The sequence below is a fragment of the Mixia osmundae genome (assembly GCF_000708205.1).
Source record: "Mixia osmundae IAM 14324 unplaced genomic scaffold scaffold_14, whole genome shotgun sequence".
NCBI lineage: Eukaryota > Fungi > Basidiomycota > Mixiomycetes > Mixiales > Mixiaceae > Mixia > Mixia osmundae.
The window spans coordinates 22,907-42,672 of NW_014575550.1; the positions used below are offsets into that span (position 1 = coordinate 22,907).

At 54.8% G+C, this 19,766-nt stretch overlaps 10 protein-coding genes across 10 annotated transcripts; 4 read left to right on the forward strand and 6 right to left on the reverse strand.

Annotated features, from left to right (window-relative positions):
• Nucleotides 1–18: 18 nt before the first annotated feature.
• Nucleotides 19–3,076, reverse strand: L969DRAFT_26513 (uncharacterized protein). Its single transcript, XM_014709513.1, has 6 exons — nucleotides 2,780–3,076; nucleotides 2,543–2,728; nucleotides 2,175–2,493; nucleotides 1,986–2,125; nucleotides 657–1,938; nucleotides 19–609 (listed from the first exon to the last, which is right to left on the reverse strand). The coding sequence occupies exons 1-6, from the start codon at nucleotides 3,052–3,054 to the stop codon at nucleotides 55–57; spliced, it is 2,757 nt and encodes a 918-aa protein (XP_014564999.1). The 5' UTR covers nucleotides 3,055–3,076; the 3' UTR covers nucleotides 19–54.
• A 126-nt stretch (nucleotides 3,077–3,202) lies between these two features.
• L969DRAFT_54976 (uncharacterized protein) lies at nucleotides 3,203–4,366 on the forward strand (the record flags this gene model as incomplete). Its single annotated transcript, XM_014709526.1, has 2 exons — nucleotides 3,203–4,106; nucleotides 4,155–4,366. 2 exons carry the CDS (start codon nucleotides 3,203–3,205, stop codon nucleotides 4,364–4,366), a joined length of 1,116 nt encoding a protein of 371 aa, XP_014565012.1.
• A 48-nt stretch (nucleotides 4,367–4,414) lies between these two features.
• L969DRAFT_97172 (uncharacterized protein) lies at nucleotides 4,415–6,029 on the reverse strand (the record flags this gene model as incomplete). Its single annotated transcript, XM_014709527.1, has 2 exons — nucleotides 4,415–5,677; nucleotides 5,730–6,029. 2 exons carry the CDS (start codon nucleotides 6,027–6,029, stop codon nucleotides 4,415–4,417), a joined length of 1,563 nt encoding a protein of 520 aa, XP_014565013.1.
• Nucleotides 6,030–6,112: 83 nt separating this feature from the next.
• On the forward strand, nucleotides 6,113–8,040 carry L969DRAFT_97173 (uncharacterized protein; the record flags this gene model as incomplete). The annotated part of the gene is made up of 3 exons (XM_014709528.1): nucleotides 6,113–6,700; nucleotides 6,747–7,694; nucleotides 7,741–8,040. 3 exons carry the CDS (start codon nucleotides 6,113–6,115, stop codon nucleotides 8,038–8,040), a joined length of 1,836 nt encoding a protein of 611 aa, XP_014565014.1.
• Nucleotides 8,041–8,242: 202 nt separating this feature from the next.
• Nucleotides 8,243–9,567, reverse strand: L969DRAFT_20177 (uncharacterized protein; the record flags this gene model as incomplete). Its single annotated transcript, XM_014709496.1, has 4 exons — nucleotides 8,243–8,372; nucleotides 8,423–8,617; nucleotides 8,665–9,192; nucleotides 9,242–9,567. The coding sequence occupies 4 exons, from the start codon at nucleotides 9,565–9,567 to the stop codon at nucleotides 8,243–8,245; spliced, it is 1,179 nt and encodes a 392-aa protein (XP_014564982.1).
• Nucleotides 9,568–10,199: 632 nt separating this feature from the next.
• On the reverse strand, nucleotides 10,200–12,485 carry L969DRAFT_97175 (uncharacterized protein; the record flags this gene model as incomplete). Its single annotated transcript, XM_014709529.1, has 2 exons — nucleotides 10,200–10,859; nucleotides 10,908–12,485. 2 exons carry the CDS (start codon nucleotides 12,483–12,485, stop codon nucleotides 10,200–10,202), a joined length of 2,238 nt encoding a protein of 745 aa, XP_014565015.1.
• A 301-nt stretch (nucleotides 12,486–12,786) lies between these two features.
• On the forward strand, nucleotides 12,787–14,655 carry L969DRAFT_612354 (uncharacterized protein; the record flags this gene model as incomplete). Its single annotated transcript, XM_014709530.1, has 5 exons — nucleotides 12,787–13,027; nucleotides 13,082–13,357; nucleotides 13,414–13,920; nucleotides 13,971–14,288; nucleotides 14,344–14,655. The coding sequence occupies 5 exons, from the start codon at nucleotides 12,787–12,789 to the stop codon at nucleotides 14,511–14,513; spliced, it is 1,512 nt and encodes a 503-aa protein (XP_014565016.1). The 3' UTR covers nucleotides 14,514–14,655.
• L969DRAFT_79851 (uncharacterized protein) lies at nucleotides 14,648–15,878 on the reverse strand (the record flags this gene model as incomplete). The annotated part of the gene is made up of 2 exons (XM_014709531.1): nucleotides 14,648–15,512; nucleotides 15,591–15,878. The coding sequence occupies 2 exons, from the start codon at nucleotides 15,876–15,878 to the stop codon at nucleotides 14,733–14,735; spliced, it is 1,068 nt and encodes a 355-aa protein (XP_014565017.1). The 3' UTR covers nucleotides 14,648–14,732.
• Nucleotides 15,879–15,987: 109 nt separating this feature from the next.
• On the forward strand, nucleotides 15,988–17,835 carry L969DRAFT_90757 (uncharacterized protein). Its single transcript, XM_014709532.1, has 5 exons — nucleotides 15,988–16,104; nucleotides 16,156–16,294; nucleotides 16,348–16,529; nucleotides 16,580–17,408; nucleotides 17,459–17,835. The coding sequence occupies exons 1-5, from the start codon at nucleotides 16,046–16,048 to the stop codon at nucleotides 17,726–17,728; spliced, it is 1,479 nt and encodes a 492-aa protein (XP_014565018.1). The 5' UTR covers nucleotides 15,988–16,045; the 3' UTR covers nucleotides 17,729–17,835.
• Nucleotides 17,836–17,848: 13 nt separating this feature from the next.
• L969DRAFT_26521 (uncharacterized protein) lies at nucleotides 17,849–19,743 on the reverse strand (the record flags this gene model as incomplete). Its single annotated transcript, XM_014709514.1, has 9 exons — nucleotides 19,471–19,743; nucleotides 19,353–19,416; nucleotides 19,196–19,306; nucleotides 18,851–19,145; nucleotides 18,507–18,797; nucleotides 18,281–18,453; nucleotides 18,149–18,233; nucleotides 17,994–18,096; nucleotides 17,849–17,944 (listed from the first exon to the last, which is right to left on the reverse strand). Exons 1-9 carry the CDS (start codon nucleotides 19,654–19,656, stop codon nucleotides 17,849–17,851), a joined length of 1,404 nt encoding a protein of 467 aa, XP_014565000.1. The 5' UTR covers nucleotides 19,657–19,743.
• Nucleotides 19,744–19,766: the final 23 nt, after the last annotated feature.

Consider the following 19,766-nt stretch of genomic DNA (forward strand, 5'->3'; position numbering starts at 1 on the left):
CGTCGCGACGTATGCTAAGCCCCAATATGCAATGTACGTACAGACACCAAAACACTACAGGCTGAAATCCGGATGAACGAGCAGAAGCGATTGCGGCACTTCCAGAGACGCTTCGGTGCCGTCAGTAGAGGCAAGCCCTTGCCCAAGCAGCTCCAATAGCTTCTTTTCCTTGACAAGTTTGGAGATGACCTTTTCGATGAGAGTTTGCTCTTGCTGGAGTTCCTCTGTGTCGTTGATCTCGTCCTCTTTCTGCTCGAGATACCACTGTACGACGTCCGGCCGCGGCAGACCCTCGCCAGTCTCTCGCTCGTGCTCAGAGAGATGCAGGATGATCAGGTTCATGATTGACATGTATCGCTCATACGTGATCGTGATCTTCTTCTTTGGCGCTGGTTCGGTATCTGCACGTAGCCCACGTCCACCCGTAGGGCTCGAGGGCGCCGGCTGAGCTTGAGACGATTCGGCCTCGGGCGGATCTTCCTGCATCTGCTCATCTGCTGGCTGCTCTGTCTCTTCATCCTCTTCTTCGATGGCAACGTCGTCTTGTTCAACATGGATGATCGACTGTTTGAGCAAATTGTATGCTTCTCGCACAAAGTTGGGTGTGATCTGCATTTCCGATCAGCGCCAGCCAATCATCTGGAACGGCGACAAACCTCGTCCATGCAATTGGCACGCGCGATAGCTTCGCTCAGACGGATCATGCTCTCCAGCTGACGCACAGTGATGCGATAAGAGTTTTTGCCAAACCCTTGCGAGTCATCTTGACGCAAGATGCGATACTTTTCGACGAGTACAGCGGAGGCTGCTGGAGTAAGCTTTGGATTGAACGTTCGACTGTAGCGAATGTAGCGTTGCAGAGCATCTGTAGAGAACTCTGGCTCGATGGCAGCGTCTTGATAGCGGTGCACATTGACGATATGGTTGGCGATCTTGAGATCGGTGTCCTCATTGCACTCGTCTAGGACGACGAAGAAGAGATCAAATCGAGACATGATGGGCGCGCTCATTTGCACATTCGCACGCAAAGAGATCTTGCGGTTATACCGGCCTTGGACTGGGTTCGCAGCAGCGAGGATCGATGTGCGCGCATTGAGGGTAGCTTGGATGCCTGCCTTTGCTATAGAAATGGTCTGTTGCTCCATCGCTTCGTGAATGGCGACTTGATCAGACAGGTCCATCTTGTCAAACTCGTCGACCGCGCAGATGCCATTATCTGCCAGCATGAGCGCGCCTGCTTCGATGGTGAATTCGCCGCTCTCCTCGTCCTTGACGACAGCAGCCGTCAGACCAGCGGCAGATGACGCTTTCCCAGACGTGTAGACAGCACGAGGCAGAAAGCCGCAGACGTACTTCAGGAATTGCGATTTGGATGTACTCGGGTCACCAACGATGCAGACATTGAGATCGCCACGAAGGTGCGTGCCTTCTGCCGTCTGCTTATGTACTCCGCCCATGAGCTGCAGCAAGATGCCCTTCTTGATCATCTCGTGGCCAAAGACGGTCGGCGCGATGGAGTTGACGAGGCGAGCGTAGATATGCTCGGAGCTGACCATCGACTCGAGTTCGGCGACTTCTGCTGTCGTCAGCGTGGACAAGAAAGCCTCTCGAGCGAGCTCCGGGCTCTCTTGGGAATCCGAGCGCACGTCAGTCGACGACGCATTGGCTCGTGCATCTGCCGATTGTGACATGCAGGCCAGGAAAGCGGTCTTGTATGTCAAGTCCTTGACACCGAGCGAGCGCAAGCCTGTGACGCCCATACCAGCTCCACCGAGCGAGCCGGAGCCGCTGCGAGCGGCTTCGCGAGTCATCTCTGCATTCACGCCAGGCAGGCCGAGCTGTGCCACGTCGGGCACGACGATGAAGGTGCCTGTAAAGACGCACTTGTCGCCAGCCTTTGCTTTTTCGCAGATCTCGCCGCGCAGCACGACATCAAGGCTGCCATATGTGTTAGCCTGGCCTGTGGTGAAAGCGAGGATGCGTACGATCTAGGCATAGAGCCCGTAGGGATCTCATTCGCGTTCTCCTGGATGCGAACCTTTTGCCAGTCCATGAACTTTGATTGCTCGATACTGAGCGTCCATCTAGCCTGATTCTGGCATTGTATATTCGGGCACATGTTAGGCTGCGTGCGCGGATCAGTATCGGCTGGAAGCTGAAAGAGATAGGCACACTTCGGTATATTTGAATTGCTGCTCGACATCTGTGACGATTGTCTTGCATTCGGCACAGACAAATGTGCCATATATCAGCTCCGGTCTAACTTCGCTGGTCCGTGTGACGGTGCCTGAGATGGACAGCAGGTGACCAATTTTGTCAGTTCGCAAGTCGCGGATACCGGACACGAGTGGCAAGTTGTAAAAGGCAATCTGAAATTCTCGCGTCGCTAGACCTGATGCAACGGTGCTAGCCTGATGATTGTTGAGGTAGAGATAGTCGGGTATCCACTTTTTGACTAGCTCTTGCAGTGACAACCTCAGAAAAGGCAGAAACCTGTGGAATTGCGTCACTCGAAGCTACATGGAGCTTGCTTGGGGCTCACCGGTAGTATTGCTCTGCTACAGCGCGTGCAAGGACCTCCTCCGCAGTAAGGACGTGCGAAAAGTCGACGTAGAGCGTCGTGAGGTCGAACTCGCGCAAGGCCTGGATCTGATCGATGTAGATGGCTCGAGCTCCCTGGTGTATCTCATCCGTCCGGAGCTGCTGCTCGGTGTCGTCAAGAGTGAAACTGAGCTTTCATCATCAGCTTCAAGGAAAGCATGAGGAAGAGGAGTCTCACGTCTCAAGGAATCTGATGAAAGTCTCTTGCACTTTCTGACCCGTCTCGTCCTTGACTCGCTCTACGCCGTCCCCTCCTCGACGATTGGCAGGCCCGCGAGGTCTCGGGCGTCGGCCTGCTTCGTCTGCTTCATCTTCGCCGATGGGATCGTCGCGCTCTGCTCGGCGTGCAGCACCATTACGACCAGCCTGCGAAGGCGCTGATGAGGGCTGTAGCTCCATTCTGGCCACACCATTGGCCAGGCCGGCATTGTCGACATCGCTCCTTTGACTCATGACTTTGCAGCGTAGATGGAGGAGACGCGAGCAGCACGCGACGCGTAAAGTAGCTAGCTGATAGTGTCAGATGAATGATCGATGTGCCACATCTGTCGCTCACTGTCGATCTCTCAGACGATTCTCGCAGGGCGTTCTGGCCGTCAAGATGCCGGGCGAGGTCAGGCTCGTTCGCGCCACAGCTGCGCAGTCCATCGAGGCCAACAAGCGATCGCATGTCGAATGGGCAAAAGGCCTCTCCGTCGACGAGTACCTATCTCGAGAAGAGACGCTGGGACGATGCAAAGTAGCCCAGGGTCTTCTCGCATGGGTCCTGATTCCACGCTCGGCGCCGACCGACACACTAGACTTCTTTTGCGCTTGCGAGACATACAGACGGCGGCTGTTTGCACACGCGCCTCGGCTTGGCCAACCTGGACAAAGTCTTGAAGGTATTGGCTATGGTATCTGCTCTGTCTTTACGCCTCAACGATACCGAGGCAAAGGGTATGCGGGCCAGATGATGAAGCTGCTGCATGCAAAGCTGGCAAAGCCCGGCACTTCGCCATTTGCTTCAGATGCTCAGGATGGCGACGACGAAGATGGGCCCAGGGATGCCACGCTCTCGGTGCTTTACTCGGACGCAGGCACTTTCTACCAAGCTCACGGCTGGACTATTATCGGCGCGCTCCATACGATTTGGCCAGTGCAATCAGTAGCGCTCGAAGTGAAGCCACAGCTGTCTACAGAGCGTCTTGATGATGGCATGATCAACTCTTGCGCAAAACAAGACGTAGCCGCGACGCAGAGACAAGTGTACACATCGGCCGACACTGCTTTCGCATTCGTCCCGACGGGAGATGAACAGCAATGGCTTGTAACACGATCGAAGTTTTACCATGAACACTTACCGGCGCGGCGCGGGCACTCGCCGCCAACCACTTTCGGCGCTAGGGTCATCACTGATCATGCAGACTCATTGGAGAGTCACTCCGCGAGCGAGTATGCGGTGTGGAACTACGACTATAGCGGCTCCGAGCTCAACATCCTACGTCTGCGGGTCAATTCGCCAGGTAAATTCGTCGTCACGTTCTAGCCCGCACAACTCACTCGCGACACAGAGGCATTAGAGGCGCTTATGGTGGTCGCAGTAGAATGTGCAAGGGAGCAAGAATGCCAGACAATCACCGCCTGGAATGTCGACACGGGTTTGCTCAAGTCAGCCGGTCTAGTAAGTCAAACGAAAAAGTCGAGTCTGCCGGCACTGGCGATCTACGACGACCATCTGAGAGGCGCTGATTGGCTGGTCAATGAGAACCTCTTCTGGTGTTAGAAACAGCACAACATCTGCATTCACGCACTGACAACATTGCATCGCATGCTAATTTGTGGACGGTCCGAAATCCTCGAGATTGAGATATGCAGGAAACGATGCGTCCAGAGAGTTCGTGTTGGTCTTGAAGGCACTGGTGAGTGGACCGGTGGCAATGATCTGGGCTTCGACGATGTAGCGCATGCGACTTGAGTGATCCGAGCTCGTTTGCTCGCTCGGATTAGAAGTTGACTGTGCAAGCGTAGCAGGCTCGCTCGCGCTCGACATCGACGTCGTCGAGGACACGAGCGAGGGTGAAGGCAAAGGAGAGGAATGGCCCGAGCCTTGCGAATTGTCAGTATCGGACTGTCTGCTTGAAGACGGTAGAGCAGGCTGCGTGTCTTCTGATGGCAAGCTCCGGGCAAGCGCAGCCTTTGCAGACCGGCTCTTCTCCCGTCTCACTTCACGTCGTCTCCACTTCTCTGCCGCTGTCAGACTCGGCGGTCGAGGTGATGGCGTTGGGCGATCGGGAGGCCTGCACGTCAACGCCTCGAGCGGCTTGACGATCTCCAGGTCGCCTTCCTCGTCGTCGCTCGTATATACGTCATCAGCCACGCTGAAGCAATTGCTGGGCGATCGTCGCCACCTCGTGGTGTTGCTAGGCTTGATCGTTGCTTCGGCAGCGATGGGGGGCTCTGGCTCAGACAAGCTCACGTCCGGCCAATCGAAGCCCGGCTCTATGGTGATTAGCTGCTCATCTGGAATGAGGACCGTCGCAGTAGTGACAGGCAGTCTCTGACTGCTGGAATCTGAGTCCTCGTCGTCTGTGTCTTGAAAGATACCGTTTGCGCGCCTCAAGAGCACACGGTCACGCTTCTGCCGCCTTGCTTGACGCTCGAGCATCTTGATCGTCCTTGGATGTAAGCCCTGCACGGTCTGCTGGCGTAGGTATTGCGGCGGCTCACGCCGGTAGCCTGCTTCGATGAGATCTCGCTTCATCTTGGCATTGGGATCGTCGCCCATCTCATCAATGGCTTCTTGTCTTGCAATCTTGAGTGCCAGCGCGTCCTCTGTCTCTGGATCAGAAGACGGCGAGATCTCAATCTTGCGCAGAATGTCGACTTTGGCGCTTAATTGATCGGCCATGGTGCGCAAGGTACGCAGAGAGATCTCGAGATCTTGCGCGTCGAGACCAATGAGTGTTCCATCGTCGAGGATGCCGATCTCGTAGATAGCCAAGCCACCGCCTTCGATGAGTCGCCATTTGAGCTGGGTGACCAGACGTCCTAGACGATCGCCCGTTGCCGTTTGCAACCTATACTTGTACTCAATCTGTCACGACGCGCTTCAGCTCGACTTGACTCAGACCGGAGGACAGACGTACGTGGCCACTGTCATCCGACTCGGGAGCAATGCCGAACGATTGGGATAGTTTGCGATCGATGTGAAGCGCCTGAAGCGGCAGATCGAGCTCATCCGACGCGGTAGCGTGCGATGTGGTCGAGCAGGACAGCAAGCTGCTCGAGGCACGCCGTAGCATCTTCTGGTAAGATCCATCTCGCTGTACGACTGACGCTGCTCCGCTTGTTTGACCTGAATCGACGACCGTGCTTGCTAGCACGCTCGAGAGCGATTGGAAAGGCGAGTCGAGCCGAGGCGACTCGCTGATCTCCTCGCCGAACATGTTGTGTTGATGATTGATCGAGGGGGCTCAGTAGGCTCCTAACCTTACTATCATGGCTTCAGTTAATGAGGTGACTCGACGCTATGCCTGGCCTGATCCTGATCTGCCGTCGCGGCTCCACGTCACTCAAACTTCCTTGCAGAAGTCGTCCTTACAGCTTCCAGGAGCCGGGCACCAGTGCCATGTCGCAGTTTGACAGCCCGCCGGAAGCGAGCACGAGCTCTGGTCAGCCCAAAGGTCAGTATGCGCAGGCTCCCGTGGTCACAGAAGACAGTCTGCGCTGGAGGCCAAAATACGTCTTTCGGCCGCCCCCGTTGGGCCCTGGCTTAGGTCCCGGCGTTCGTCAGCTGCGAGTGCCAGCCAAGCCGAAGAACATAGTCCATACTATCACAGGTTGGGATCCATACGCTTTCAAACTCCCCAGCTATCGGCCAGGACGGAAAATGATCACTTTTATCGTCGTGACGACTTCACTCTACGCTGGCGTACGATACGATCGCAAGGAAGCCAAGCGTATGGCTGCAGAATATCTCGAGCAAGTCAAGGAGATGGGCCGGCAGCCTATTGCAGGCATGGAAGAAGTGCCACGGTGTATCAATGTGCTCACAACGACCCTGCCTGAGGATACCGAACGCGACAGAAGCGCAATCTACTTCAAGAAATATATCAAAGTGAGCGTCGCTTGAGTGGCTGTCTCTGCTCGGCTGATGATTGTAGCCTATGCTGCATGCCGCGGGAGTAGATTATGAGATTCACACAGGCAAGATGCCCGGCAATCTTGCGCGCAAGCTCATAGATGAGATACGGACGCGCCGACTCGAGGAAGAAGCGAAACGACCGATCGAACAGCCTGTACCCGGCACAGCAGATTATGTTCGTACTGTCCGACGATTGCAAGAGATCCAAGGCGGCACGCTCATCATCGGCCATAACACGCTCAAAGAGTATCTTTATGCCTTGCGCAAGGGCTGGCTGTCTGAGCTGGATCTCGTGCAAGCTGCACGCGACAATGACGAACCAGATGCTGCACTTTCCGCTAGACTGGCCAAGCTCCACGTATTCGATGATCCTGCCGACCAATTGAATTCAGATGGTCCCAATGTGGGCAACATTGACGACGAGCCTGCGCCGCCTGTCTTGACTCGGCTACAGCCGCAGTCAGCCGCACCAGAAGCAGGGTCAGTGTCGAGATGGTCAAGCTGGCTCAAACCAGCAGTGCAACCACCGCCCTTGCCGGCCTTCGAGCTCAATCCTCCCTTTGAGGTCGACGCGCCCGAGCCAACTCCTCGCATCTTGCCCGCACCAGCCCAGCTACCTACTCAGCCGCCGATAGCTATCGTAGCATACGATCATCCACTGGGTAGTATGCGTTGGTGGCCTCTCAAATCCTGGCGATTGCTATTCGGCGAGCGCGAACGCGTGCGACGAGGGGCAGAGACCGCTCTTGCCATCTTGAACTGCCATACACGCCCACTCCGAGGACCAAGCGATCAGAGATACATTCTTGCAAGGACCGGTAGTGAGCTAGGCGCCGTAGGAGAGCTAGAAGCGCCACAAGACAATTTCTTGACTGAAGAGGGCAAGATGAAGGATTATGACTATACCCCTCTTGAATCTGGCACGGATCTCGACATCGGCTCTGATGCTGAGCTACACTACATCAGGGTGAGTTCTCTGCTGAATTGATCAGCATTTCGCTCATCGATTTCAGGCATTCCGCAAATGGCCAGAGACGATTGCCAGCTCTCGCAAGGAGTGGTACACCCAGCTGCCAAAGAAGTTGGCACTCGCACGAGAGCTTGCCCGAGGCGATCGAGAGCCCACAAAGGAAGAAGTCAAGTATCCTCCTATCACCGAGACAGAGTTACGACAGCAGCAGCTCGACAAGGAGCGTAGATGGCAGAACGAAGAAGAGGGCTGGAAGGTGACACGAGCGGGAAGCAAAGTTGCATGGGACGAACGCATGGAAGAAGCACTGTACTTGTTCGTCAAGAGCAGCGAGGAAGAATGAAGCATGCTTGTTGTCAGAATATGAATGCATCGCAAGTGCGCAGCTGACCATCGCAAAGTGGTAGCAAAGACTGCGCAGTCAAGGGTAGAAATGCATTGCTGAATGCCATCATCGCGATGCATCTCCGGGCGAGTACAGTCGAAGCCGCGATAGGATCAAGATCGGAGAGCAGACGTGATCGGAGAGCAGACGTGGGGCGCGATCAGGCCGGCGAATACGCGGTCTTTGCGAAGCCGATACGCTTCTTGTCACCGTCGAGAATGACGGCGAAGCGCTCAAGGAAGAAGCAGCCGAAGATGTTGAGAGTTGGCAAGACCGTTTCGGCAACGTAGCTGGCAAGCGATCAGCTGCTTGCCCCTCGAACAGCTTGAGAAAGACTTACGAATAGGTGTACTTTGTATCGAGCATGAGTTCGTTGACATAGCTTGCGGGCAAAAGCAGCTCGCTTGCAGGTAAATTGAATGTAACACCATCGACGACGAAGTCGAGGGCAGGCACGTGAGCGAGTGAGCTGTTGGGGAAAGCTACGATTCCAAAGGTCGCGTCCTTGAAGACGCCTGGAATTTGGTTGTACCATCTGTGAGCCGCCATTAGCGGGAGATTCACCGACTTTGGCAGACTGACTTGGAAAAGGCAGATTTTTGAAGCATCAGCTGAGTAGAGCCGGTGTCAATTATGGTGAATGAAGCGACTGGATCTGACGCTTCGATTCCAACTGAAGGGATGGCCACCGTGCATGCCCAGTACTGGATATTAGAGTCAGTGGCAGAGTTATGCCATTCACCGAGCATATCTGCATAAGCAATGTCGGACTTGTGCAGCGCATAATTGATCGCGCCGAGCTCGAGGGCGCCGGCGTCTGTGCCGAGCGTCCTTGACGTGTCCCTTGGTTGAAAGTACATCGAAATGATGTCCGCAGCAATGTGCTTGTCTGCTTTGAGTTGCGCCATAAGGTTGAGGTATGTGCCTGGTTTGATGCCATTTGTCTGCGAGAAGAAGTTGTCTTGTTCAATTTGTGGACTGAGGCCAATGATGCCATTGACGCTGTCGGCCACTGGTCCGCCTGGATAGACTGCTCCCGCGAACTTGAAATCGAATGTCAAGCCGCTGCCGGCGAGCGTAACCTCGTCCTCGTACATGTAGCCAAAGAAACTGTTGGACGTCAACCCCTGCAGACTTGTCAAGCTCGCCGAAAGCTCACACTGAGAAGTCCGCGTAGACCTGTGCGTAAGGTGTAGTCAGGTTCTTTGCGTTGCGACCGAAATGATATTTTCTGATGACCGTTGTGGGGGATCCAGTATCGAGGGAGCAGTAGCTATAAACATCCGATCCGATTGAAATGTTAGCGTAAAACGTCGAGCCACCGAGAATAGGAACAGGCCAGCGATAATGCTGCCCAGATACATGGTGATGTATACGGCGCTTGTCGAGCTTTGTGATCGCTACGTCGCGTCGATGGACGGGTATCTTGATCGCATCACACAGCGTCAGAGCCGCCGCAACAGCAGTCAAGAGGATGAAGCGCATGTTGTATGCAGATGATCCTTCTTGAAAGGTCAGCTGCAAGACGAGCGATGGAAGCAACTGGCAGCGGAGTACATGAGATAAGCGAAAGGTGACTCGGAAACATTGCAGCCAGATAGTCGCGCTGCCGACTGTTGAGGACCCGAGTTGCTCTTGTATTTGATTGCACTATCTGCGCAGGATGCGGCAAGATCGGGACGATACGCACAGACCCTCGAAGACTTCAGGATATACGTGCTGGCTTGTGGCCATCAAGCCAGCACCTGTTCCTTCCGGTAGGCTGAAAAACCAGAAGATTGCATCAAGAGACCTATCGGTACAATCGGAGCTTAGCATGATCGAGCGTTCGAAAGACTGAGGATGAGTGACATATGTGTTGCGCCCTGTGCCACCGATGAGCTCTACTGTGACGAGGGTGGGTGTACATGTGGACGAAACGAGCGCGCAATTGCAAGCTTTTTGGGAGTGATGCACGAAATTTGCAGGCCAAATCAAAAAAAGAAATCGAAGCTGATCAGCTGTATGCGTGGGCCGTCATCTCGACAGAGCAGCGACGGTGATCGCATTCAAGCCTGTCCCTTGGAGTGCTCACTTGTCAGACCACGACTTCTGTATTCGCTACAACAAATGCGAGTCTACAATCCGTAATGCAAGTTGACATTACGCTCGCTCGGCCGTAGCTTGACGATGGCTTGCGAGATGCGATGCGGCTGACGAATGGGTCGTGCTGCCGGCGGCGGTGACAAGAGCGCAGCGTATGACATGGCAGGCGTCTGCGAGCCTGGTGTTGCACGCGGTGTTTCGACCGTATCCTCTTCCTCGTCATCGTCTTGACTAGATGTCTGTGACATGGACTCGTCTGTCTCGCCTGCGTCCTCCATGAGAACGTCTAAGCCGCTTTTATGTGTGTCGAGTTCCAAGAGAGCTTGATCTATGAGCTCGATGTTGAAACCTTGCGGCGACTCGGAGCTTTCAATGTGCTCGACAAGCCCGTCAAAGCATGCCTCGTCATGCGCATCGAATTCTTCTGCGCGTGGACGGTCTTGCCAAATGCAAGCTTGTGCATCATGGACGTATGCGTTCGGACTGTCGGCTCGCCTTTCGTCCAGATCTTCCTCAGAGTCGACAGACATGTAGCTGCTATCCGAGTCGGAGTCGGAATCTGTCTGTAGAGCGGACGAGCGACGTTGCGTACGGTGAGAGGGTCTCAAACGGATTGCCGGCTTATGAGCTCGTTGTCGATTGTTACGCCGATGGCTTTGCGTCGATGGGCGAGATGAGCCAGCAGCGCGACGCTGTCTTGCACGATCAGCATAGGCCGGACAGTGACTGACTGCACTCACACTAGGTCGTGATCTCATATCGCCCCGATCAAAATCCGGTCGCCTCCTCAATGTGCTGCTCTGAGCGGTAGATCCGAAATGGTCCATATAGCTGAGCTTGGAATTGAGCGCAGCTTCTCTTTGCTCCTTCTGCTTCTGCAGCTGCTCTCGAAGTACTCGGCCTCTCGCAGCTAGACCGATCGGCAGTGTGGATTTCCGAGGCTGTGTTCGCGGCGGTAGCATTGGCAGGGGGGCAAAAGCGATGGAAGTAGCTTTTGGTAGTGGCGCTGACGCTTGGCCGGGAGGACTAAGCGCGCTGAGGGGTATAGCATGCGGAGGAGCAAGAGGCGCGACTGGCGCTGGCTTTGAGGTGACTTGCGCGACAAGCCCTAGCGAGTTGACTACCGCGGGCTCGCTGTCGACCGAGCTATGTCCATCACTGCCCGGTGAGGTAGGCAAGTAATCTGAGTGCGGGTCAAGGGCGCTCGCAGGCAGGGAAGAGCGGTACATGGCTGCCTCGAGCGCAGCAGGAGTCAAACGTGCTGTTTGCGCTGTGGCATAGAGATTCTCGTCTGACGATGTAGACGAGCTGAACGAAGAAGGTACGGACGAGGTGGTCGAATCTGATTCTGCATCCGAGCTGTCATTCTGATCGTCCTCGTCATCATCGGTTTCGATCGATCGCAAAGATGGATCACGACCCAGAATGACATCCGAAGGCATGAGCAGCTCAAGTGCGGGAATGGGTCTGTTCGTCTTGGCTCTTGCCAATCGTTGTGCAGTGAGATCGCTGGCAACGCTTCCCGCTTTTCTGTGATAGGTCATCGCGAGCTCGTCAGGCAACCCATCGTCTAGATCATGCTGGTCGATGCTCGGATCCGGGTGCAGATCGTCTGTGTGCTCCGATGAGTGTACGCTCGGCTCGGGCTTTATGCTGATTGATTGCGACAGTTGATGATGTAAAGCATCTGCACTGACAGCACTCGCCTTGAGTGCGTCATGCGAAGCCTTGGCAGAAATGGTGCCTGATGGTGACGGCGGATCGTCCAGCTCATTCTCTGGCGTCTTTATCAAGATGGACTGCGTCGACTGGCTGCGCCATTTCAGGATATATGTTCCGACGTAGTCTGGATCCATCCAAGTACTCGATGGTCTCAATCTTGGCGAGGGCGCCGAAGAGATGGATGAAGCAGGTGAAACCGAACGAGACTTGTGCGGAGTAACATCTCGAAAGGGCGACACTGGCATGGCGTCACGACTCATTGGAATACCCCTGGCCAGGTTCGGACTGGGCATAGCGCCATTGTGGCCCACTCGAGCGTCCGTGTCGGCAATCTCGAGCCGAGCCAAGCCAGGCGTAAAGTACTCGGCCTGATCAGTCTTGACATCGTAAACGAACTGACGCTCTTCAAAGGGCCCTAATTGCACGCCTTTGCCGGGGCCGTCGCCTGCATCAGAAGCAGCCACACTCGTCGGTGGACTCAGATTGGATGCGGTGTCGAGCGCAGACAGTGAGACAACCGAGCCGGAGCGCGAAGATGAGGCCGAGGAGGAGCGTGACAGTGATCTCGCCCTCTTAGTCTCAATATACTTGCGCATCGTTTCTGATTGACGGCAGCGAGGCTGTATGCGCGCTGTGGCAGCGTTTTGCGGACCTGCCTACCTGTTCATGCTCCTGATAGATAGACTCTTTTGATAACGATCAGACGAGCAAATCTGAAAGAGACATTGATCTGAAATCGTGTACCGTCCTTGCCGCCGCGAGTGATCGAGAACTTCGGAGAACGCCGCGCGGAGTTCGCGGAGAGCGAGCGCGTGGCTATTTCGAGCGTGTGACGCACGATAGGATACTGCTCCGCCAGCTTTTATAGTCGACTCGCACCCAGACGAAGCTCGCGACATGTCCTATCTCTCGCCCGTCCACGCTACAGAGCATCCCGACAATTCGCACATCGCTACGTCGGTCTATGGCTCTTCGGCAGCTGGGAAATCCCTGCCGAAATGGGAGATGAACGAGGAGGGTCTAGAGCCTCGACAAGCTCAGCGATTCGTCCAAGATGAGATGTTGACCGACGCAAAGCCTGCTCTGAATCTAGCTTCCTTTGTTACGACTTATATGGACAAAGAGGTCGAAGAGCTTAGTCCGTGCTCTGCTCCGCTGTCTGCGCGGCACTGAGCTCAATCGTGCCATGTAGTGTTGCAAAACCTCAACATCAACGCCGTCGACGCAGAAGAGTATCCGGCCCAGGCAATCATGGAGTCACGCTGCGTCAACATGATCGGGCGCTTGTTCAACGCGCCAATCCATGATGCAGACAATGAGGTTATCGGCGTCAGCACAGTTGGCTCGAGTGAAGCCATCATGCTGGCCGTGCTCTCTGCCAAACGCCGTTGGAGAAACATGCGCGAGGCGGCAGGAAAGGACTTCAGCAAGCCCAATATCGTCATGAACGCAGCTGTACAAGTCTGCTGCAAGTCCTTCCTCCCGCTCTGCCCCTCGCCGGTGCTGACGCAGTCCGTGTTGCAGGGGACAAAGCCGCCAGATACTTTGAAGTCGAGCCCAAGTTCTGGTACTGCAGCAAAGATACCTTCCTTGCGGTGCCCCAGGAATTAGTCGACTTGGTGGACGAGAACACCATTTTGGTAGCTTGCTTGCTGGGCTCGACCTACACCGGTGGCTACGAAGATGTCAAGTCTGTCAATGATTTGCTCGAAAAGAAGAACAAAGAGCTCGGTACGGATGTGACCATCCATGTCGATGGCGCGTCCGGTGGATTCGTCGTACCGTTCGTGCAGCCTGACCGCGTCTGGGACTTCCGTCTGCCGCTCGTGTCGTCCATAAACACTTCTGGGCATAAGTACGGACTCTGCTACCCTGGTATCGGTTGGGCCATCTGGCGCTCGAAGAAGTACTTGCCCGAGGAGATTCTCTTCACGGTCAACTACCTCGGATCGCCGCAGATCTCTTTTACGCTCAATTTCAGCAAGAGTGCGCTCGGCGTCATCTCACAATACTATCAGCTCATCCAGCTTGGTAAATCAGTTCATGTCCGTCGATGCGGCGCTCTGACAGCGTCTGTGCAGGCAAGGCGGGCTATCGTGACATTATGATGAACTGCACAAATACGTCAGACTATCTGGCAGAGCAGATCATAAAGATGGGCGGCGGCAAGCTCTTTGAGCTCATGTGCGAAACTGGCGGCAATTCGCTGCCTCTCGTTGCATGGCGACTTGTCGGCGAGCACGCTTACGATGAGTTTGCCATCGCTCGAGAGCTCAGAAGCCAGGGATGGGTCGTACCGGCTTACACGCTTGCGCCCAGAGCAGAATCGGTCAAGATGCTGCGCGTGGTCTGTCGCGAAGACTTTTCACGATCGCGCTGCGAGACCTTTGTGCGAGATTGTGCGTGCCATCCCACTCGCTGACTTAGGGTGCTGACGGGGTAGCGGACTTGCAGTGCAAGCAGTCGTGGAATACCTCGACAAGACGCCGAAAGCGGTTCTGGACCATCTGGCCAAGCATCCCAAAGTCGGTGGCAACCACGATGAAGCCACTCATCACGGCAAGCACAAACACATGCAGCCCAAACACTCGCACAAGCCAGGGAAGACACACGCTGTCTGCTAAGTATAATATATTGTATAGACATACAAACCGATCTATGGTGATGCACAACGCAAATATGACGTCTTCTAGAGATGCGATGTATCCGCTAGGATTTCCCACCGGTTGCTCGGGCTGGTTTCGTGGCTTAATTGTGGCCCGAACTCAAGGTAGGCATGATGCAGTAGCGACTGGCAGAGCAGATACGAACCAGGCTGCCGGGATCGGTCGCATCAGCGCAGGTCAGCCGAAGAGAAAGACACTCACAAATTCGAGAGGATGTATCTCACCCAGCGAATAACCGCGGAGGATGTGGCCGTAGTCGAAGAACGGCAGTCCAGCTCGCTTGGCCAGATACCGCGTGACTGATATGATAGCATGCGAGCGCTTGTCGTCTCTCTGGTGAGGTGGCGCGGTCCCGACTCGGTGTAGTATCCGAACCCATACAGGCACGTTCGGCCAGAGTTCTTTCGTCTTTGCAAAGACGGACGCTACCCTCTTTTTGTAATGTGACAAGTCGTCAGGAAGCATAGGAAGATTGGTTTCGTTGCTGGCCTTGTCGACAAAACCATAGGATTGCCATGGCATGGCCACCAGATCCCACATGCCCGTGTGAAGCCTTATGAGGTCCGGACCGCGATTGTCGGTGTAGAGATCGATAAAAGGCTTCAACAGCTTCTCTGCCCGCTCTTCGTAGACAAGGGGCGGATGGACGTCATACGCGCTAGCGTGGAAGCCAGTGTCATCAGAACCATAGAAGAAGGCGGTGATGATGGTGAGATTGAGTTTATGAAAGTGCAAGATGCGCGGTGTGCCGTGAAAGGAGATGTTTGCCATCCTTGGATCATCTTGGACCTTGATGCTGGTCGAATAGTAGTTTGCCAACATCATAGGACGATATACAAAGTACGCAAAATGGTCGAGCATGTTCCTGTCGACGGAATCGCCCATGACAAAGATAGTTCGATTGGCTAGCCAACTGACTTTGGCGTAGGCTTCCTGCGCCTGCGCGTTCCTTTGCCACTCTTGATACTTGACAGCCGCAACTTCTTGCGTCCATGCTTCGTTGATTGGCGGGTCTGCTCTGGCTAGCAGAGCTACCCAGTCCGGTGCAGGCGGACACGCTTTACGGTGGGGTATCCAGCTCTGGGTGCGATTGTCGGGATAGTGAAGCAGATAGCCATCTTCCCTAAAGGGATCACACGCAGCGCCGGTCGGTCTGATTGCCTTGTGCTTGAATGCCTTGTGGCTTAGCGTATGCTCGGACGACCATTGTGAAGAGGCAGAAGTGTACTCGAGGTGATGAAACAGATTCTGCTTACGTGACTGCCAGAACCCGACGAGCACGACAAGCAATACTGCCGTCAGCGCAAGGCTCTTTGACTTCATCCCGACCTGTTAATGCCACTTGACAATCAATCCCGTCCCTTGATATTATTGGTCCCGACGCGAGATCTTGTGATAAGATCGGCTCAACTTGAGCATCTTGATTAATGACTTGATTCACTCGGGCGCTGCACGCATGCGAGACCGTTTGACCTTCATCAAGTTTCCGAATGGCAGCTACCGAACAGAGCGACACCAAAGTCGGCCCACGCGATGTCGGCCCGGATGGGTAAGCCGCTGCACCCGAGCGTAGACGACATGAGTTGACGCCAAGGCGTAGCGAGAAGATCGTGGACATGGAATTTTACGACCGACTGGGCGTGCCCGGCAATGCAACAGATCTAGATCTCAAAAAGGCTTACCGAAAGCTCGCCATCAAGTGGCATCCGGACAAAAACGCGGGCAACGCGGAAGCAGAAGTCAGTTCGGGCGCCTCTCGGCGAGCTGTGACTGAGGTGTTGCGCGACGACAGGTCAAGTTCAAAGAGATTGGAGAAGCATATCAGGTTCTGAGCGATAGCAACTTGAGAGCCGCTTACAACAAGAATGGCAAAAAAGGCAGCGGTCTCTCTCAGGACGAGGTCGTCGACCCTACGGCCATGTTCAGTCAGATGTTCGGCGGCGAGTCTTTCAAAGACTGGATAGGCGATATCTCGTCAGTCACAGGCCTCGGTCTCGCATGATCACACTGAAAACAAAGCGCAGATTGGTCAAAGACATGACGAAAGCGGGCGACATCCTCATGACTGACGAAGAGAAGGAGCAGATGAACGCCGAGCTCAAGAAATCAAATGGCGCTGCTCCTGCTTCTGTAGGTGCGACGCCTGTCTCTTCGGGCGCAACACCAGCTTCGCCAACCGCCGGTGCGTCGACGACCGCTTCGCCTGCGAACGCTGCTGCTCCAACCGCCACTGCGGGAACGACACTCACGAGTCCAGATTCGAGCATGACCACCGCTGTAACAGACGGGACTGCATCACCTGCCAAAGATTCTCCAAAGCTGACCCCCGAGCAAAAGAGAGAGGCGGCAGTGGCAAAGGCAGAGAAAGAGAAGGATCAGCGCAAGAAGATGGCCGCTTTCCACGAGCAGCGTCAGAAGGAGCAGACCGAGAGGATACAGACGCTCACGAGCAAGCTGAAAGATCGTGTACGACCCTATGTAGATGCTAGCTCTCACCCGAGCGAAACGACGGACCCAGAGACCGAAGCTTGGCTCAAGAGGATCAGGCAAGAAGCAGACGATATGAAGATGGAGTCTTTTGGCATTGAGCTCTGCCAGCTCATTGGCTCTGTCTATGTGCAGAAAGCGAGCACCTTCCTCAAGATCCACAAGAAGCCTTCATCGAATTTGCTAGGTATTCCCGGCTGGTGGTCGAGAGTGCAAGAGAAGGGCCGGACAATCAAAGAGGGCTTCAACCTCATCACTTCATCTATAGAGGTTCAGAATGCACTGGAAGATATGGCGAAGAGGACAGAGGCAGGCGAGCTGCCCGAGGAGGAGCAAGCCCAATTAGAGCAAGACATGACCGGCAAGGTCAGCCCATGGCTCTCTTTGCAATCTGCAACGTGCTGATGCACATGCAGATCTTGCTTGTATCATGGCGAGGAACCCGGTTCGAATGCCTCAACGTATTGCGACAGGTCGTCGACGGCGTTCTAGCTCGCGAGCAAGGCGTATCAGAAGCCACGAGGACTAGTCGCGCAAAGGCCATTCTGCTCATCGGGTCTGCACTCAAAGCGGTACAGCCAGACGAAACAGACGCAGATAGAAGAGAGCTAGAAAGGCTCGTTGCTCAAGCTGCTCAGAGCAAGAAACCGGCGAAGGCGAAAGCCAAGACAAAGCCGGACGCCTGAGCATCTGACCCGTCACAATTCATGTTGTCCTGCCCGTTGCACGTTCGGATTCTAGCTGCTAGCGTACATACATTATAAGCAACGAATAACAGACTGAGCGGAACTGATCCGTATGATAAGTCAGAGCCGCCAGTCGACTTTGCCTTGTGCAGCAAGCTCGCGATATCGGAGCTGGCGCGAGACGGCCATAAGGCACGTACCGAAGCATACCGTGGTCTGCAGACTCGGGGTCAGTCAAGTGTCATACAGAGGGGAAGGAACATACCCCAGAGAAGACGACCGGCTTCCAGAATGTATATTCTGTCGACCCTAGCAGGGCGCCAGTGATGGGCACGCCCGTCAATGCTGCAATAGATACAATGGCCCAACTGTACTCTCATCGTAAGCAATCGATCAATGTCAGATGGTGCAACAACTTACGCTAGACCCATTCTGACACCGATCTCTCCAGGATGGCGGGAGAGAGCCACGAATATGCTCGGCATCAGTGATACGAAAGCGCCAGCTACAGTGCGCGTCAGCTTGTGCTGACCCTGACGCAAGGAGGCTCACAGAATAGACCGAATAGGATGCAAAAGGCCACGATGCCGCCAGGACTGCCGCACGCGAGCAGCACGAAGATCATGATGCCCGTAATGCCGACGGAAGGTATCATCATGTTGTATGCACCAATCTTGTCCGCTGTGAAGTTGGGAAGCACTCGCCCAAAGGTGCTTGCGCTGTTTCTGTCTCACATGGCATTTAGTGCGGTCCATGTGCCAGATCAAGCAAAGCTTACAGGATCGCCAGAGTGTAGAATGAAAGATTTTGATCGATACCCTTGTCGAGACTGAAGATTTCGACGAAGAAGAAGGGAAAGAAGATGCCCCACATGACGAAGAAGGTGCCTGCGACCGCGACTTGCCAAGCAGGGTGGGTCAAGATCGCCTTGAAGTCAGGCGGAGGTAGCTGCAGTCCTGCTGGTCGGTGCTTCTTGCCGGGAAGTCTTGGCTTCATGAGCAGATTGGCAATAACGAGTAGTCCGAGGATAAGATAGGCATTCTCGCGCACAGCTGATCCAAAGTCGGTCCTGAGCAAGCGTATGAGCGCCCCCAGCAAGCACGCAGGCTGAGGAAGAGATACCTCTCGAGACGCTTGTTGAGGAAGATGGGCCAGCAAACACCGCCGATGGACGAACCGCTGACGACGACCCCGATCGCCAGAGCGCGTCGCTTTCTGAACCAGTGGGCGATCACGCTGACGCTTGGCAGGAAGAGGAGGCCGAGGCCCAGACCGGCTGCTACACCTTGCGCAAGGAAGACTTCGACGTATGACTTTGAGAGCGAGAGCATGAAAATACTGAATGTGTACAGCACCGAGCCGCAGATTGTAAGTGCGCGGAAGTATCCCTCATCGAACAATTTACCGACGACCATGCCTGCTCGTTACTGTGAGGATAGCAGAGAGTCGCGAAGGCAGATAATTTACCACAGCTGAACATGAAGAAGAGCTGGACTGTTCCCACCCAACTGATCGAGCTGTTGCTCTCGTGCAAGTAGCCTGCCGAGTAGAACTGTTGATAGACGCCAAACGCGTTGACTGCGACTGCGTGAGCGAGGTAGATTCTCGAAGTAGGGCAGCGCACCATATCCGAATGTGCAGAACAGTACGACCCAGGCTCCTCCGACTGTGGCCCACCCTCGCCAGCCCTAGAAATGATGCAAAGTCAACAAAACGCGAGCATTTCGCGTCGAAAGGCTGACCTTGTCATAGCCGGCCGCGAAGATTGCTGCTTCGTCTCTTTCTGGTGCTGCGCCTGCCTTGCCTTCTTCCGCGAGCTTCTCGCTCGGCACAGGCTCAAAATCAGGCACGCCGGTGTCGTGCTCGTTCAAGCTGGCGGTATGCGAAGATGTCTTCTCATCATGAGCGTCTGCTGAGCTCGCCGACATTGTGCTGGTCTGTACGTAGAGAGAAAGTCGGATACCAGATCTGCCGGCTTATTATAGCAGCAAGGAGTCATGTAGTAAGCAAGCGAGGTTTGTCTATTCATTAGCGTTAT

Bases quoted from the DNA above. Each gene is read 5' to 3' on its own strand.
- L969DRAFT_26513 (XM_014709513.1), bottom strand. From the start codon at position 3,054: ATGAGTCAAAGGAGCGATGTCGACAATGCCGGCCTGGCCAATGGTGTG. The intron at 2,126-2,174 runs GTGTGCCTATCT...CCGCGCACGCAG, and splicing joins AGCAATTCAAATATACCGAA to CCTAACATGTGCCCGAATAT. The intron at 1,939-1,985 runs GTACGCATCCTC...CACATATGGCAG, and splicing joins ACGGGCTCTATGCCTAGATC to CCTTGATGTCGTGCTGCGCG.
- L969DRAFT_90757 (XM_014709532.1), top strand. From the start codon at position 16,046: ATGGCAGCTACCGAACAGAGCGACACCAAAGTCGGCCCACGCGATGTC. The intron at 16,295-16,347 runs GTCAGTTCGGGC...GCGCGACGACAG, and splicing joins CGGGCAACGCGGAAGCAGAA to GTCAAGTTCAAAGAGATTGG. The intron at 17,409-17,458 runs GTCAGCCCATGG...ATGCACATGCAG, and splicing joins AGCAAGACATGACCGGCAAG to ATCTTGCTTGTATCATGGCG.